This window comes from Budorcas taxicolor, chromosome 4, assembly GCF_023091745.1.
Source record: "Budorcas taxicolor isolate Tak-1 chromosome 4, Takin1.1, whole genome shotgun sequence".
NCBI lineage: Eukaryota > Metazoa > Chordata > Mammalia > Artiodactyla > Bovidae > Budorcas > Budorcas taxicolor.
Window position 1 is genome coordinate 14,985,685 of NC_068913.1, and position 19,635 is coordinate 15,005,319.

The window sequence follows — 19,635 nt, forward strand, 5'->3', positions numbered from 1 at the left end:
GTAATCGTTTGCATCTACCAATCCCAAACTCCCAGTCCATTCCTCTCCCCGCCACTTGGCAGCTAAAAGTCGGATTTCTATGTCTGTGAATTTGTTTCTGTTTTGTAGACAGGTTCATTTGTGCAATATTTTAGATTTTACATGTAAGTGATATCATATGACATTTGTCTTTCTCCTTCTGACTGACTTCACTGCATGTGATCGTCTCGAGGCCCACACGTGTTGCTGCAAATGCCGTTATTTCACTCTTTTTAATGAGGGAGTAGTAGTCCATTGTATATATGGGTCACGTCATCTTTCTTCATTCATCTGTTGGTGGATGTTTAGGTTCTTCGCATGTCTTGGCTATTTGAGTAGCACCGCTCTGAACATAGGGGTGCATGCATCTTTTTGAATTATAGTTTTGCCCAGATATTTTCCCAGGAGTGGATTGCTGGGTCATGTGCTGAATTCTATTTGTAGTTTTCTGAGGAACCTCCATATTGTTTTCCATGGTGGCTACACCTGCTCACATTTCCACTGACAGTGTAGGAATGGAATCTGGGACTTTTAGTTCCCAGTTAAATGCCTTTCTGCTATATCATCTGACTTTCCTATTATCTCAATCCAACAAATAGTTTATTTTTAATTCTCTGATTTGTTGTGGTGGTGTAGAAATAGCCCACATCTTGTACAAAAACCAGATGCCACATATATTTTTGGTAGTTTTCTAAGAAGGAAGCTTTGTATAGTGTGGTATTGCTATGTGTATAGAAATCAGACCTGCTTCCCTATTTTTAAGGGAAAAAATAATGTATTTTGAAGACTTAGAAGCTAAGTGCTGTTTCACACTATAAGGCTGGGAGACCAAGGCAAAAAGATCTCTAACAATTATTTTCCAGCAAAGTAAAACATAATTGTGTCACCCTCTGACCTCCTGGCATCTTGCTTCTCTTGGTACCATTATGCTTTGATTGATGCCATAGTTTATTTGTCCTTGACAGTGAGCATAATGTTTTGCCTTTGGAGATCTCTGCTGTTATATATGCAGTCTTGAGTGAGGCAGAGGTGAGAATTGACAAGGAATGGCTATTCATTTCCATGTGAAGCCAAAAAAAGCATTAAGTTATTATGCTCCCTTTCCTTCAAATGTCAACACTTATTGTAGTTTTAAAGCACCTGTTATCCTTTACTAATAATCGGTTTCCTTTTAAACTGACATCCTAATATCCCACTTGAATTCCATAGAATTACCACAAAATGCCAAGTGATATGGGGAATCTGGCTCCAAATTATTCTGTCTGCTTCATCCTTGTCATTTCACACATCTGGGGGGAGGAAATTACAGGCAAACAAGACTGATGGAAACAGGCCACCCTTTCTGTTCCTATACCACATAACTTTGCCTGCTGGGGATTTAGCTTTTATTCAACCGACAGAGCCTTGGCGGGTTGGGGACAGCACATTGTTGGGGGTGGGGGTGATGGTGTGCAGAGCACCTGGGCTTGGGGCCTTCCTGGGCCTCCACCTCCTTTTGGGATTAAAGTTTTACACAGTCTTAGGCTCCTTGTTGCTAAACTGACAGGCTGGTTGAAACCTGACTGTGCTCCATGGTAGCTGCATATGTTTGTCACTCGGTCATGGCCAACTCTTGGCGACCCCACGGATTGTAGCCTGCCAGCCTCCTCTGTCCATTGGATTTTTCGGGCAAGAATTCTGGAGTGGGTTGCCATTTCCTCCTCCAGGGGATCTTCTCGACCCAGGAATTGAGCCTGCATCTCCTGTGTCTCCTGCATTGGCAAGTGGGTTCTTTACCTGCTGAGCCATCAGGGAGGTCCTATGGCAATGGAGTCCCAGTCTCCCCTCCCCATAGTTTCTGGTTTGAAGTATCTAAATAGGGTCAGATTTGGGGATCATTGAACTGTATCATCCTGAAGGTCTATCCTGGCTTTCAGCCCTGACCCTTCAAGTCCATCTCCCCTGCAAAAGATCTTTCCTTGGGTCAGATTGTGATGACTTGGTTTGTTCTGAGAGTCCAGTGTTATATTAACAAGACGCAGGCAGTAGAACTCTGGGCTAACACAGAGGCTTTCAAGCTTCACATGGCTGGGAAACCTGGTTCTGCCCTTTGCAGGATGGCCTTGAACGGGTCTGGCACCCCTCTGCACTTGGATTCCCCTCTGTAAAATGGAGAGGAGAGTGGGTCCTTCCTCGGAGTTCTGTGAGGATCCAAGGAGGTGGTGCAGGACTGTGAAGACACAGAGGATCTGCTTGGTAAGAAATGGCTGAAACTCTGCTCCTGAAATGGCCCTCACGCGGGGCCATTCATCAGCATCAATGCTGGGGACTCCATTTTTCAAAAATGCCCCATTGTCAGCAGAGTCTTCTAATCCAAGGCCCCTAGTTTCCTGGGATGACAGCATTCTGTAGTTGAAAGAAACCTGGAAGTCATCTCTTCTGATCTTTCTTTTTCACATGCTCTTGGGCCCTAGGGGCTGAGCCTCAGAAGTGATCTGACTTTATCTCCAGTCTCCCTATTCCAGCCAGTTGTCCAGATCAGAAACCTGGGGCCATGCTTTCAGCACCCCTTCTCCAGCTTCCACTGATCGGGGGTCCCAGACAGGCACAATGGCTCTCCCTGTTCCGTGTCATTTCCTTTCTCCCTAAATCCACATTCCAGCCAGCAAGGCTCGGCTTCTTACATCTCCCCCCCATGGGCCAGGCTCTCTCTTGACAGGAGTTCATGAATACTCTCTCCCCTTGGCTTCCGCTGCTCTGTTGACCACATGCCTTCCAGTTCTCAGCCTGGACGTCTCTTCCTCTCGAAAGCCTTCTCTAACCCTTCTTTAGCCTTTCTCTAACCCATGACCGAGTTAGTCATATGCCCTATCCCTGACCTTACCAAATTATTTAGCACCATTTACCTATTTTTTCCTCCTCACTGAGCACAAGCTTTGGGGGACAGGGTTCTATTTTTCATCATGGAGTCAATGTCCAGCACAGATCCTGCCACATAGTAGGTCTTCAATAGAGGGGCACTTCCCTGGTGGCTCAGACAGTAAAAGAATCTGCCTGCAATACAGGAGACCCAGGTTCGATTCCTGGGGAAGATCCCCTGGAGAAGGGAATGGCTACCCCTCCCAGTATTCTTGCCTGGAGAATTCCATGGAGAGAGGAGCCTGGCGGGCTATAGTCCATGGAGTTGCAAAGAGTTGGACACAACTGAGTGACTACCATTTTCACTTTTCATAGAACTAAGGAGTAAGTGAATGAATGAATAGCTGACCTAGGTAGAGCGGGTCTGAGATGCTGGTCACAGACATTCTTTCCAAGCATCTGCATTTTTTTTTCTGTGAATTTCCTTGGAAGCTTCAGATCCTGAGTCTGTGGGATGCTCCAGTTAAGGGTCGTTATCATTGACTCCTGAGTTTAAGATTTTCTAGTTTTTGTCTTGTTTGTAGAGAGAAATAGCCTTAAGCGTATGTTGGAGAAGGAAATGGCAATCCACTCCACTATTCTTGCCCGGAGAGTTCTGTGGACAGAGGAGCCTGGCAGGCTACAGTCCACGGGGTTGTGAAGAGTTGGACAGGACTGAAATGACTTAGCATGCATTAAGCTTATGTTTGTTTTCTTTCAGCTTTACTTAGGCTTATATTTTGAATAAAACATGTTTAGAATAAAAAGGAAACAAAGTGCTCTTTAATTGCTAATCTGAGTGTCAGTGTATTTGCCATGACTGAAAACTAGTGTGAACTGGGACCACCCAGGTTGATTGTCTCCGCAGACCCAGGAAACTGTGTTCATGTATAAAATTACCACTCTCTGTGCCTTTGGATGTCAACTGCTTTCTTGGTTGTGCTATTATGGATGCAATCTGATTTTTAAATAATTACAGTGGCCACCATTTAAGATGCAGAGCCAATTTCATGAAAAATTGGCTTTAAAGCAATGAGGTGTGCTTAATGAGGCCACCCTGATGTTTTGTCCTGTTCTTGGCCTTCTGCTGACTTGCCTCAAGGTCAGAGGAGATGGTTGGATGGCATCACTGACTCAAGGCACATAACTTGGGCAAACGCCAGGAGATAGTGAGGGACAGGAAAGCCTGGCATGCTGCAGTCCATGGGGTTGCAAAGAGTCGGACAAGACTCAGCGACTGAACAACGAACAACAACAGGATGGACAGGGGTTTTCTGACCTGTCCTTGTGTGTTAACAGCTCTGCAGCTGTCTTTGTAAAAATGACGAATCATTCAGCTGACAAATTTTCTTTCTTTGGGTCCCCTCTCTGGGTCTCAACTCACAAACAGAAATACCATTTGCTGGGAGAGACATGGAGCATATTTTAAATTACTAGTATGCAAAAACTCCTTATTGAGTCATTAAAATGTGTGAGGACTCTGTAGTATTTACATGGGAAATATCAGAGGTTTCATGATTAGGGCACTTGGTATAACTGTCTTGGATGAAGAAGCACATTGTTTACTTTAAGATGTTAATTGATAGCAGTTAGGAACTGGCTTTATTTCCAATAAGGCCCAGTTACCTAACCTTGCAATTTTGCTAGTCAACGTTGAGTGTCAGCGGCTTTCCTAAGTTTCTGTTGTGTCTAGATGGACGATTTATCCTTACTAATACGTGTTATCTGTCATTGCATTGTCTGTTTCGTTAAGAAATAAAAAAGGCAGAAGGCAGAGAATGAGTTGTGGAGGCGCCTTGTGTTGTGGGGGAGACACTTGGAGGTGGAGTTCTGCGTGCTGCTTTTGTACACTGTCTGGCAATGTGTGTTGACACGAGGTTTACTCTCTGGTATGTTTCTTGTTCTTGTTTAGTCGCTAAGTCATGTCCAACTCTTTTGCAACCCGAGGGACTATAGCCCACCAGGTTCCTCTGTCCATAGGCTTTCCCAGGCAGGAATACTGGTGTGGGTTGCCATTCCTTCTCCAGGGGATCTTCCCAACTCAGGGATCAAACCCATGTTTCCTGCTGGGCAGTCAGATTCTTTACCACTGAGCCTCCAGGAAAGCCCACTCTAATATGTTTCTTGAATGCTTAATGATGCATAGAATGAAAGAAAAAAACAAATTCTGTGCCTTTCTGCCTAGGGTATACATGACAGAAAGTTACAGATAATATGCCTTCAGTTGATTCAAAAGGAAAAGATTGGATGGCTCTTCGGTTTCACTCTGTATGAGCTTCATTAGAACCCATGTTCATTATCACTGGCACCCTGTTGTCCTTAAATAAATTTTTGCTGCAAGGATGAAGAAAGGCTCAATTTTTTTGTTGCTATTGCTAGAATATAGAAATGGCTTTGTTATGAGCGCTGGGTCACTGGGAGCTTAGATGATGCCTTCTCATGGTAGTGTGGTAAAGGAGCTTTCTGAATGGGGTGTAGCTGGTGGAAACTCTCCTGAATGGTGTATAATTCTTAGATTTGATATCTATAACATAACAGTTCCCAAAGGCAATCGTTTCATTCATTCAGCATTTTTAAACTGAGCGTCAACTGTGTGGCAAGCCTGGATCTAGATGTGAGGATATAGTTGTGAACGAAATAAACACATATCTATTCTCAGTGAAGTTGACAGTCCAGTCGGTTACGGCTTACCTCTTCACTGTAAAACCATGCTATGCCACTTTGGCTTCCTGAGATGAATTTTGCTTATCTTGTTTTCTTTTTTTTTTTTTAATGTATATTTCAGTAGTGACAGTGGTGATTCCCTTTTCTTTTATTGCCCCACTTTCCCTTCAGTCCTTCTTTTAAGTTTATGATAGGTGAACATTGACATAGATCATCACTCTGCAAGGTCCTTTTAAAAAATCTTAGTTCTGTCTTTGCCTCTGGGCTCCACAGGTGGTGCTAGTGGTAAAGAACCAGCCTGCCATTTCAGGAGACGTGAGATGTGGGTTTGATCCCTGAGTTGGGGAGATCCCCTGGAGGAGGGCATGGCAACCCTCTCCAGTATTCTTGCCGGGAGAATCCCATGGACAGAAGAGCCTGGTGGGCTATAAAGACCATAGCGTCGCAAAGACTTAGACACAGCTGAAGTGACTTAGCATGCACACATCTTTGGCTCTGTTGTCTGCATAAACTTTGGAACTTGCTAGTTAAAAGGTTAAAATTGGGAAAGAAAGTGAGCTTTCATATCTTCCGAGATTAAACTGCCATTTCAGAAATCTCATGGATTACATGAGAGAACCTGAATCTTCTACATCCTCATTAGCCCTTATTGATCCCCATCATGGCAGTTTTCCCTCTGATGACAGAGAGCCAACTCATTGGAGAAGACCCTGATGCTGGGAAAGATTGAGGGCAGGAGGAGAAGGGGGTAACAGAGGATGAGATGGATGGCATCACCAACTCAATGGACATGAGTTTGAACAAATTCTGGAAAATATGAAGGACAGGGAATCCTGGTGTGCTGCAGTTCATGGGTTTGCAAAGAGTCAGACATGACTTAGTGACTGAACAACAAAGACATCAAATACCTGAGTGTATTTTAAACCCGAGGTGAATAAAACAGAAGCACTGAGCCCCGCACTGTGTGCAAAGATGCATTTTGCTTACAGTCGGTGTGTAGGTTACCATCTGGGTGCAAGTCAAAGTTGCATGAACTCTTTCTGTTGTAGATGCCACGATGGAAATTATGCTTTACTGTTTTGAAATGTGCTTTGTACTCCTGAAAGAGGTAATGTGTCTGTGAGGGAGCCCAACTTGCCCCCGGAGAGGAAGGTGTGTCTGATAAGTGGATAATCGGCTTTTGGCAAACTCTGAGACAGTCTCACTCCTGGAAACTCACAAAGCCTTGTTGTGAAGTAGCTGTACATCAAATAGGATGTTATCGTGTTTCAGATGTGGGGCAAATGCCTTGTCTTAAGTAGTAATTGTGTTCTGAAAAAGAAAAGAAACCTGAGTATTTAATTCCCCCCCAGAATTCCACCGCCAACCTTCTTTAACCTGTATTTTGGCTTGCTGCTATTTTGACTTGTTGCTTTTCCTTTAACTTTCCCACCAAGCATTCTGTTTTCCTCATTTCAAAAAGACAAACTGGGCATCAGAAGCTCATACAAGGAGTGTCTTCCCCAAGAAAGCACTTGGGGAAAGAGTGTGTCTCTCCTGAATGACTTTTTGTTTTATATTTTTCCACGTGCATAATTTTCTCCTTTGAGTTAATATGTATAACAGAAAAGCCCATGAAAATCAGAATTATGTAACAATACTTAGATAAGTATTGTTCACATGCCTTAATAAGAATTTTAGCCTGGTTTATTGAAACCATGGTAAACTTAGAGTACTGATACAATCACGTATTTTACAGTTACAGATTTTCATAACTAATCTTACAGCCAGACACTAATAATTCCTTGTTTGCATAATCCCAAATGTGAGGCATGAATATTACAAATGCATACTCATCAAGAACTGATAATACGTCTTCCCAGAAGGGACACGGGTATCTAAATAACTAGACAGATTTGTTTTTTTTTTGTTTAAATCCACATCCAAGTTAGAAATATTTTGTCTTGATGGTTTCTTCTGAGACCAAGTGAGAAAAACTCTCCTAACATGTGATAGAGGCAGGAAAACGCCTTCAACCAGAAGAGAAAGTACTGGGTACTTATAGTAGTTATTAAATGGAGCAGTTACAATGTTACAATGTTTTTTCATCCTTTATACACATGTTTATATCTATTTAGGGCTTTTGCCTGGTCTCTGCTGCCATGCATTTACCATTTTCAGTTTCATTCAGAGGCATACATTTAGCTCGGTTATTCACCTTCTCACTGGCATCTACTTTTTGTAGGCTGACATGCAGCAGAAGAAAGAACCAGTTCCAGATGACTCTGACCTGGATCGCAAACGCCGAGAGACGGAGGCCCTGCTGCAGAGCATCGGGATCTCGCCAGAGCCCCCTCTAGGTACTTTAGAGTGCCTTGTGTTTTAATATAGCCTCAGATTTGACTCATGTAGGATAGACCATGTCCAGCGTTTACTATTCTGTTCCATCTCCTGTTTTTATGTTTTAAGAAATGCTTTGGCTTCTGGTTCAGGTGTATTTATTTTTGGAATTGAGGGGGCTGGAAGGAGGTAGGAGGACAGATTGTAGAGTGGTTAGCAATTGGCTGCTTACTGGCTGATGCTGCAGTCGACCTAATCCACTGCATTACTGTTAGAGTCTCTTATCCTTGTTAAATGAGTTACCACTGGTAAATACCAGAAATCGCAAGACGAAGGAAAAAAAACTTCATTGCTGAATCCCAGCCTCTCTCTGCCAACCTAAATACTGTGAATCTGGTTATGAATTTCATAACCACCCCAGGCACAGAGTTATTCTATGATGAAAATAGAATGCTCGGTGGGAAACTTAAAGGAAAACTTGAAATGGTGGCAGATTAGCAGCTAATTAACATGTTTAAATTTCTTTGACTCTGTTGTATATCTTGGTTTCATTGCTAATCAGCATCTCTACTGCAGCACCCTTCCTCCAACTCATTCATACCTAGTTACTTATCCATGATCTCATTTTATTCAGGGTTTGGATGTTGAACTATTTCTTTTATTTTTGTTGAAGGTGACTTGTACATAATATGTTTATTCTGTCACTATATATCACTCATGTGATAAGTTATTTTATTTTTCTTTATCTATTTGCTTTCCATACATTTCAGAGTAATTCCAGGGTGTCTGTAAAACTACGTTATATCCAATATAGTAAAAAAAAGCTTTAGAAATAATACATATAAATAAAGATAGTATCAGATCCCCTTTTATAAATCATTCATCTTTTAATTCCATCATTGGCTTTTATATTAACATAAATTTTCATTTATTTCCATAATTACTTAAATTAACAATAAAAATTATCCCATGAACAATAAAATGGCAAGTGTGTATATCAATACAAGTAAGTAAAAGGGCAAAATATAATAATCATATAAATTATTAAGTGTTTCTGGATATAATTCAGTACATACACACAAAACGAAAACACCATGAGAAAACATTTTATACTCAACCTCAGTGTGTATTAATAGTAAGTAAAATCATATGTCTAACAATGATATAATAAACCCCAATAAGACGTTGATTATTTTGTTAGTTTCTTTGTGGTATGGGAGATGTAACCCACAGGATATTTGAGTGATGGGTCTTCTGTGAGGAGCTGACAAACCTTTTTATTCCTTAGTTGACAAGTAATACATGTTAGACCCTTGGCAATTATATTTTTGCCTCAAAATAGGCTTTGAAGTTCTGCCGCAGTGTGAACACTGGTTAAACACAACCGTAGAAGATTTGTTTTCCCCTAACCTGCATAAAGCCAGCAATTAAACCTTAAGAGCAAAACAGTTTAAACATCCCTAAACCATGACCAAATTCTGAACTATCCCGTCATCCCTGCCAAAGGGCTCTGGCAAAAGTGGACCCCGTTTTCAACTTTTATCCGTCTCTCCGACTTACCCTCTGACTTATTGCAGAGAGTAATCAGTGAATTAATTGTAGAACCATGTGAAATTCCTAGTTTCTTGACAGATCTGCCATTGTGTTATAGGATTTGGGCAACATAGTTAAACCCTTTACCTTATTAAATAAATAAAAGGAAATTGCACATGATTGAAACCAAATGGGAATCTACACTATGTACTGAAGTTTCTTGCTGCCCATATGGCGTCTCTGGCATGAGTGATACTGAGATCCCGTTCTCATCTGGCCTGGAGCCACCTTGGCTATTTGGTGCAGCTTCTATCTGAAGGACATTTGGCTTGTATCTGAAAGATAGAGGGGAAAAAATCCACTTGCATTTCCTCTGATTTATTTTCTTTTATTACCCTTGTTTTTGAGAGTTCCAGCCTGCACTGACCTTGCTCTGTGAAGCTGTTTCTCCTGTCTTCAGAATGGCGGTTTGCTTACGTGTACACGGCAGTGCTTTCTAGAGCTGCCAGATGCAAAGAACACAATTCCCAAACACAGTAAACAGTGCAAGGGGATGAAACTATTAATTAAGTGTAAAAATAAAGCGGCCTGGCATCGTGCTTTGTTTTGAAAGAGATTTTTAAATTACCGGGTTCAACATTTGCCCTTTTCTCTATCTGTCGTTCAGTCTCTCATAGCAAATGCAGTTTATACTCCACAGACAATAGGCTTGCCTCCAAGTGCAGACATGCAGCAGGCTTTTCTGACTCCCTGTGACCCTCTAAAAGTCCTCAGAATCACTTATTTCATAATCATTTAAAGTTTTATAGACACCTCGTTTTATTTTGAATAGGTCACATCTATACTAACAAAATAAAGTGGAGGATTAGAATTATCTGGATAGTTCATGCTAGAGAGGGATTTGCCTTGAATTATCCAGGTAACTGTTTTGATTCTCCATTTTACTTTGTTAAGGTGGACATGGCCTTAGAATCCCTAAGTTAATTCTGTCTAAATTCATTTCAAATTTTGATTTCCGAAGTATGAAAAATTCACTGGACTCTTTTCCTTTTCTTTTCTTTCCTTTTTTTTTTTTTCCTTATCCCATCTCAATCTTTCCTGGCCATACAATCACTTTAATTTGAGCCCGTTTGTTTTGATTTATCTGACACTGCTCTTCCCCAGTGCAGCCGCTGCATTTTTTAACATGGGATACCTGTTATTTTCATTATTTAGTCCCAACCCCTATGTCTCCCTCCTCGAAATCAGTGAGCACTCCCAGTGAAGCTGGAAGCCAAGACTCAGGCGACCTGGGACCGTTAACAAGGTAAGAATTGTCCCTTCACCAAGGCCATGGTGGGATGTCAATATTACCTCCCTCCCTCCCCACCCCCCCAAAAAAAGCAAGAAACCAAAAGTCTGGAAACCCACACCATTCCGTTGCACATTGTTAACTGTGCGTTCCTCTTTACATATCAGTCATTTTTTTATGTTTACATTTATGGTGGCTTGCTATTTTTGGTGACGTAGGATTGACTTTGAACCCTCGAAGTGTAAAGTATCACTCTTGCGTGAATTAGGCTAATTTAACACCACGTGTCTTATTTGACAAACTCAAGCATATCCATTGGCTTCAGTTTAAAAGAAAGTAGGGAAGGACCAAAGACAAATGGAATATATATCTAGCTTCTCATTATTCTACCTTGGTTTTGGTTTCCATGAGAATCTTTGTGAGTGTAACACTGAGATATTCTAACCCTAAATTTACTTTTTCAAAAGTCTTGTTTATTTAGGAGAGTTGAGAAATTTGAGAGCTCGGCCCCCAAAGTGTTTTTATTATCATTATTAATTATTATAATCATCAGGATTAACTGCTTCATTTTTGTCAGTTGCCAAACTTTTATTACACTAGGTATATTCCAAGATTATGTAACTAACTTCTCAAGGCTGATATACACATTCTCTAATTTGACCACTGAGGGAACATCCAAAATGTAGCAATGTGATGAGAGAAAGGAGAAGGCTTATTAATATGCATGGGGTCATGGAAACTTTCTCAGTCCAGATGTCTTCAGCAGTATTCCCACATGTGGGTGCCCATAGGCAGGCGATAGAGATGAGTGGGGAGTGGGGCCTTTGGAAGCTTGTTAGCTAGCAGTCCCTTTATAAAGCTCAGATGGTCTCTTCACAGCTCTTGGGCTGGTTGAGCTCAAATGGGAACATGGACCCAATTTTTCCACACCTTTCAATTTTTCATGAGAAGCTAAGAATGCAAATATTTATGCAATGGTCTCATGGACATTAAATGTTAATGACTTTGTTAAAAGGAGTTGTGGGCTCGATTTGGCTCATGAGTTGGTGATGTCTCACCTCTCTCTGACTTTTGAAATAATCATAAAACATTTTAATAAAGTTTCAATAAAAGAAGCAATCATCCACAGGCCCAGCATTCTAGATCAGCCTTTGTCTTGTCAGGGTACCTTTCAGTCCTTATCTACCTGTTTGTATGTCTTGTTACTGTATTGCTCCTGGAGGAAGTGAAGTGAAAGTCGCTCAGTCATGTCCGACTCTTTGCGACCCTATGGACTTACATAGTCCACGGAATTCTCCAGGCCAGAATACTGGAGTGGGTAGCCTTTCCCTTCTCCAGGGGATCTTCCCAACCCAGGGACTGAACCCAGGTCTCCCACATTGCAGGTAGATTCTTGACCAGCTGAGCCACAAGGGAATTCCTGAAGGAGAGGTATATGATTTTGCATTTTTCTCTGTTCACTTAACACCTTATCATGAGCATTATCTTCTGATGGTCCGTTGTTTTCAGAAAAACCTCAGCAATTTTGGTAGAGAAAAACAGAAATGAGAATAGGGTTAGCCTGTGTTGTAGGATTTTTAGCTTTCTAAAGTCAATACATAAGACTAAAATGATTTCCCCAATACCTGTCTGTTCATGTGTTTCAGACTTGAGTGTTTTGTTTTCATAGGGTCTTTTGAAACAGGTTGGACACTGCTTTCAATTTGAGAAAAGTGAACATAGAGGCTTTTGTGGGCACCAGGCTGGATTGCGTTAGCAAATCGCCTTTGTGATTTGGAGTAGCACACGTCTTCCCGCATTTTTTGCTTTGAACACTTCAAAAGGTCTTTGAGGGTGGGGGAGGAAAAATAATAATAACACAGCATGTAAGATCTAACATTTATACAAGAGCTGGCACAATATAATCACATTCCTCAGGGGGGTCCATTGACCTATCATTAAGTTAATATATTTGCCTGTTTCTGCACAGCGATGGTATTGTGTCAGTGATGTGTAGTGTCGAGGGGTTCCATTGGCAGTTTTAAATACTATTACCAACTTCATAGTTGATTAGCCCTTTTGAAAACTTCTAGAGAAAGTTGACTGATGCTGTTAGCGCTCTGGGGACAGCAGCAGTTATTCTGTTAGAGGGAATGTCATTTCTTTCCCCTTCTTACATGATTTTTTTAACTTAACCACTTTGGAAGAGGTGCTATCTACTCCCACCTCACACAAACTCCAACTAGCTTCAGTTCTTTATAGAAACATTCTGGCAAGAGCAGGCAGCTGAAGTCAATGAGTATATCCCTTGCTAAGTGCAGGTTTCATAGGGATGCAAAGAAACTGGCTTTGAGGAAATGATTTTTCAGAAGAACTGAGCACAGAGTTGGCTTGAGAAGGCATTAGGAATAGCTTGGTAAACTGTGCCCTTGTTTTGAACTTAGGCACATTCCATGCAAATTTATGTTTTTGTTTCCATCAAGTATATATGCGAGTAAAATTTCAGAAGAATGTTATATTTCAGTTTTAAAAATTCTACTTGGAATGTCTTTTTCTGTAGAAGAAACATCTTTAAATGCAGTTACTGTTAACTCTAACACTTCATAAAACACGAGACTGAGAAAAGCACTTGGTAATTCCTAAGAATATAACTCTATAGCCATAAATTTGCATATTTGTGTAGAATTTGAACTTTTGGAAAAATGGAAAATCTTGCAGAAGATAACTTAGGAATCAAAGCAACACATCTGGTCCTGCCTAAAGGTGCACATAAATTCTTTCATTTGCCGGACTTTCAAACCAAAACTACAATTTTTTGCAGAGCCAGAATTAGCAAACATTTCTTATATAACCCCTGTAAGTGGTTAATTTGGAAATTGGCATACTTAATATGCCCTATTATAAAGAAAAGGTTAAATGGTGCTTTAAACATATAAAGTATAACAAAAATTTCTTTTATTGATTTTTAGGAGCAGTTAAGTAAATTTTCTAAACTGAGTGAATAGAGAGTAGATATATTTAACATTTTTTCAATTATACTAGTGTGATTTAATTTTTAAACTTATAGTATCATAATTTGTGTTCCAATTTCTGCTTCTGTAGTTACAGCCTGCTTCTCATTACAATTTACATTTGTGGTACTTTTCTCTTTCTCATAATTAGTTTTGGTAGAGTCAGTTAATCATTGCTTGTTTAAACATACTAAACAAAGAACAAGCTCTTGGGTTTCAAAAAATTAACCTATTAATAAAAAATTTGAAAGACTAGTTTTACATATAAATGTAGATGAAAAAAATCCTAAATACGTTATTCGTAGCTGGAATCCAATACAATATTAAAAGGATACAATGTTATGCTTAATTATGTTGGATTCAAAAATTCAAGGATATTTTAGTATAGAAAAATGTTACCTTTATTCAGCATATAAAAAGGTCAAAAAGGGAAAAGTAAATATTGCCATGTATACTGAAATGGTACTTGCAAAATGTAGACATCTAGTCTCATATTTTAAAACTTAGTAAACTAGGAATATAAATGTTTTTCTCAATATGATAAAGAATATTAATTTCAAAGCAAGAGCTTACATCTTTGATACATGAGAGTGAAGCATTAGCATTTTATAGCTCTTAAAGAATGATTTATGTTTGGTTGAAGACATGTTTTTCTTCCTCAGGAAGTGATAGGTTCCTTGCGAGAATGGAGTAAGGCATATTTGTGGTTGTGTCCGTATAATAGGTGTTAAACATTTATTGAAAGAATCAAGTATCATCCTACTTTTTACAGGGCATGGAGGCACAGAGAGAAGAAGAAATTTTCTCAGGTTCACACAGGGCATAGCTGCAATGCTAGGTTTGAACCTGGGCAGGTCGATACAAGTTTCCACAATCTATACCTCAGCCCTACATCATCGCTAACAGCAATTGCTATGTGCTACACAACCTACTCCATAAGGTAATCATGATTAAACAAATTAGTATCTGTAAAGCACCACGAAAGGAGTGTGACATGAATTAAGAATATGTGAGTTCCAGCTGTTAGGTTGATGGAGAAGTAATTCTGGTTTCAGACAATGAATTTTAAATCATTAGAACTAGGCGCAAGCACATTTTTATTAATCAAAATAGGAACCATTACAATCAATACCTTTTTGCCAATGAGAAATGTTTGTTTATTCCTGTAGCATAAAAACCCATGCTTCAGGATTCATGGAACTCTTGGAAAGCATTTTCTGCCTCCTGCTTGTTGTAGAAGCATTTTCTTTTCCTTTTTGTTTCAGATTTTATTTTATTTTACTTTACAATACTGTATTGGTTTTGCCATACATCAACATGAATCCGCCATGGGTGTACACGTGTTCCCAATCCTGAACCCCACCCCCCTCCTCTCTCCCCATACCATCTCTCTGGGTCATCCCAGTGCACCAGCCCCAAGCATCCTGTATCCTGCATTGAACCTAGACTGGCAATTTGTTTCTTATATGATATTATACATATTTCAATGCCATTCTCCCAAATCATCCCACCCTCTCCTTCTCCCACAGAGTCCAAAAGACTGTTCTATACATCTGTGTCTCTTTTGCTGTCTCGCATACAGGATTATCATTACCATCTTTCTAAATTCCATATATATGTGTTAGTATACTGTATTGGTGTTTTTCTTTCTGGCTTACTTCACTCTGTATAATCGGCTCCAGTTTCATCCACCTCATTAGAACTGATTCAAATGTATTCTTTTTAATGGCTGAGTACTACTCCATTGTGTATATGTACCACAGCTTTCTTATCCATTCATCTGTTGATGGACATCTAGGTTGCTTCCATGTCCTGGCTATTATAAACAGTGCTGTGATGAACATTGGGGTACACGTGTCTCTTTCAATTCTGGTTTCCTCGGTGTGTATGCCCAGCAGTGGGATTGTTGTGGAAGCATTTTGCCTGCAAATGGTTTTTGAGATGCTTGAAGCAGTGGTTGTTGGTTGGCGAGAGGTCAGGTGAATATGATGGATGAGGCAAAGCTTCGTAGCCCCATTCATTCAACTTTTGAAACTGGTTGTGCGATATGTGGTCAGGCATTGTCATGGAGAAAAATTGGGCCCTTTTTGTTGACCAGTACCAGCTGCAGGCATTGCAGTTTTCGGTGCATCTCATTGATTTGCTGAGCATACTTCTCAGATATAACGGTTTTGCTGGGATTTGTAGTGGTGGGCAGCAGACCACCAAACCGTGACCGTGACCTTGTTTTGGTCCAAGTTTGGTTTTCAAAAGTGCTTTGGAGCTTCTTCTTGGTCCAACCACTGAGCTGGACATCTGCAATTATAAAATCCACTTTTCATCACACATCACAGTCTGATTGAGAAATGGTTCATTGTTGTATAGAATAAGAGAACACAGCACTTCAACATGATGATTTTTTGATTCTCGGTCAGCTCATGAGGCACCCACTTATCCAGCTTTTTCACTTTTCCAATTTGCTTCAAATGCCTAATGACCATATAATGGTCGATGTGGAGTTCTTTGGCAGCTTCTTATGTAGTTTAAGAGGATCACCTTTGGTGATGGCTCTCAGTCGGTCATTGTCAACTCCCAGTGGCCATCCACTACGCTCTTCATCTTCAAGGCTGTCTTCTCCTTTGCCAGACTTCTTGAACCACCACTGCACTGTACGTTCATTAGTAGTTCCCAGGCTGAACGTGTTGCTGTTGCGAGTTGTGTCTGCCGCTTTATGACCCATTTTGAACTCAAATAAAAACATCGCTCAAATTTGCTTTTTGTCTAACACGATTTCTGTAAGTCTAAAATAAATGTAAAATACACAGTAGGTAATAAGTCATTAGCAAAAAAAATAAGGCAAGAAATGCTCATTGAAATGATATATAACATAACCATATTTATTAAAAGATGTATTCCAGTATCAAATGGCAAAGTTCAACAATGCAAAACCACAATTACTTTTGCACCAATCTAATATCACTGTTTGATTTACCTTAATCCTTAATTCCTAACCTTCAGATATTTGACCAGAAATGAATCTATTGAAGTGATAATAATTCAGCCCACATTTATTCTGATGTACATGGATGGCTTATAAGGGACTTTGCTTTAGGGATGTTCTCATGTTTGGCTGAGACTCCTTAGGCTTCCCAGTGACAAAGCTAAATTAGAGAACGCGTTGGCTTGTAGAAACTAGGAAAGTATTGACATCATAAAGTTTACTGCACACCAGGGCATAGGCTACACACTGTCCAAACCTTGATTTAAAAGGAATACTTTCAAATGATTTCAAAGATAAAATATGTCTCAATATGATAACATATTGTGCAACCTCTTACTACATAACCTCCTTAACAAGATAGAAGATGACTGATGTTTGAATTTTGTGACAAGTGGCTTGGGTGGATGGATACAGTAATTCGATTGATTTCTGTCTTCCTTTTGGACCATTTATGGCTTTAATACCATCACTAAGTTCTATCTTCCAATCAGTCAAGGACACTCAAGCACCCCCCATTTATTTTTAATAACCTCTTATTATTATAAAAATAATATCAGTTCATTTTATACAATTAGAAAAGATAAAGGAGCAAAAATAGAACAAATTATGTTCCTACGAAGAATATGCATTAGCATTCTTAATACCTTCGTGTATATTCTTTCACACAAGATGTATGTCATCATATATATCATAAATGATGTCATACTGTACAAACTGAAGAACTTGCTTTTCCATTTCAGTACATTTTCAACTTCTCTGCTATATATACCATCTTCAGATTCCCCCAGTTGCTCCAACATACTCCCATTATATTAAAATTGCCTTCCTTCCCAGCTGTCAATACCTATCAGCTAAAACCCTTATGTCCTTGATTTTCTGTAGAGAGGTGAAGCCTCTCCCAAGGGGACCTTAGATGCAGCAGAAACAGAAGTGTCTTCCGAAACCGTTAACAGGAGAACAGAAGTATGGAGTGAGTGGATTAGGGCTCTTTAGGGCTTCTAGCTTCATGTGCATACCAGACCAGAACTGAAACAATACAGTATTGTAAAATAAAGTAAAAAAAAAAAAAAAACTGAAACAGATGTCTGCAGATACTCTGCTGTTCAATTTGAACGGTAGGCTTCCATATAGTTCATATTGTTTTATATTGAAAAAATACTTTGGGTAAAATTCAGATATTTAATAAACCCTACCTTTCCCTGATCCATGTATTGCCTAGTGAACTCACAAATAAGGCAATTAGAAGAATTTATTCATGGTCAACTTGTACTGGCTGCACCCAGTCACCACTTTTTTCTCGTGATTTGAGGAGAGGAAAGTGTGTTCAGGGGCTCCGTGAGCTTAATGCCCAACACAAAATCCTCAGGACTTTCAATTTCATCCACACTTGGACTCCATTGGATTCTCTGGCACTCTATGAACCTCAACGGATTTTTACCTCTTTTTGGTGAAACCATCCCCATCTTTTAAGGTGCTCTGATAACTCAGAGGCTAAAGGCAAGATGTTAAGGAGGTTTTGGTAAAGGTGAAAAAGTACAATTCAATAATGCAAAACCTAGGGGGGAATTTAGTAAGACTATTAAGATTTTGTATGTACAAAATTCATTAAATTATCTTTATGTAAAGAGGAGTTGGCAGGATGCTTGCTACCAGCTAATTGGACTTCAGGGAGACTGAAAATCTCTGATTCGAGGCTATTTAAAAGTCAGTCTTTGCAAATTAAAATAAATTGTGTACTATAGGATTTTTTTTCTTTATGTAGCACATGGACTGACTAGTTAAAAATTGTTGCTATCTTGTCAGGCAGAGAGTTCTGTATATAACCATATGGTTATAGTAACAGGGTAAGCATCTATTTTTAGCAGAGTTGCTGAGCTTTCTTCCAGAGAGAGAACCTACTTGATAGCAGGTCCTTTATGGAAGATTTGGGGAAAACACATCCTTTTTTTCTGATGGGAAGTCTTGCATTTCTCTTTGAATCCAGCGCAGATGGACTTCCTGTGTGACTCAGAGTGGCCTGTGTCAGAGCTCCTTGTTAGGGCTTCGCTGTTGGCCAATGGAGGGAAGATTCTCACACAGTAAATTAAGAACAAGGCTTGGTATAAGTGTGTGGTGCACTGTTCCAGTTTTATTTCTGACATCAGGAAATCTTTATCATCATCACTGCCAGTCCAAAGTAAGGAAATCGTTGAGGCTGGAAAGCAAAACATTAACTCATTATTTAAATGTCATTCTTAATTAATTGACATCATATTAATGATTCTGACAGGCTGAGTGATATGATGGATATTGAAATGTCTTTGTTATTCAATGTATTCCTTTTGGAAATGGCACTTAGAGAAACAATTTGGGGATGACATTGACTGGAGATTTTCTGTTGGGCACTGTGCTCACATTGGTCCAAACTTTTCTTTATCAGTTTAGTGACTAGTGATTTGTTTGACATAGAAGACATGTGAAGCAAGAGTCCAGAAAAACTCTGGGACTCAGAGTACCCTGCCCTTGAACAATCTTTCTACCCTAGAGAGAAAAGAAGAAGGTAAAAAGTTGGGCTCCAATGTGGTTGCTTCAGGGACTAATAAAAGTTGATGAGCTCAGAATGAATAAAAGAAAAAACATTTTCTCCTTGCAATGAGAACTCTTAGATTTACTTTCTTAGCAACTTTCCCATATATTATACAACAGTGTCAGCTTTAGTTATCATGTTGTATATTACAGTCCTAGTACTTACTTATCTTGCAACCTGAAGTTTGCACCTTTTGACCACCTTCATCCAATTTCCCCATCCCTACCCTTTGCCTCTAGTAACAACAAGTCTGATCTCTTTTTCTATGAATTTGCTTGTTTTGGATTCTACATGTCATTGAGATTACATAGTTTTGTTTTTTTTCTAATTTATTTCACTTACCATAATGTCTTCAAGGTCCATTCATGTTGTCGCAAACAGTAGGATTTCCTCATTT

The 19,635-nt window shown here is 39.7% G+C and overlaps 1 protein-coding gene across 2 annotated transcripts in view; it reads left to right on the forward strand.

Annotated features, from left to right (window-relative positions):
- DYNC1I1 (dynein cytoplasmic 1 intermediate chain 1) overlaps positions 1 to 19,635 on the forward strand; it is a 380,644-nt gene that overhangs the window by 50,900 nt on the left and 310,109 nt on the right. For both annotated transcript variants that reach the window (XM_052638333.1, XM_052638334.1), the window contains exons 3-4: positions 7,784 to 7,898; positions 10,627 to 10,717. In XM_052638333.1, the coding sequence (XP_052494293.1) occupies positions 7,784 to 7,898; positions 10,627 to 10,717 (206 nt within the window). The remainder of the gene's footprint in view (positions 1 to 7,783; positions 7,899 to 10,626; positions 10,718 to 19,635) is intronic.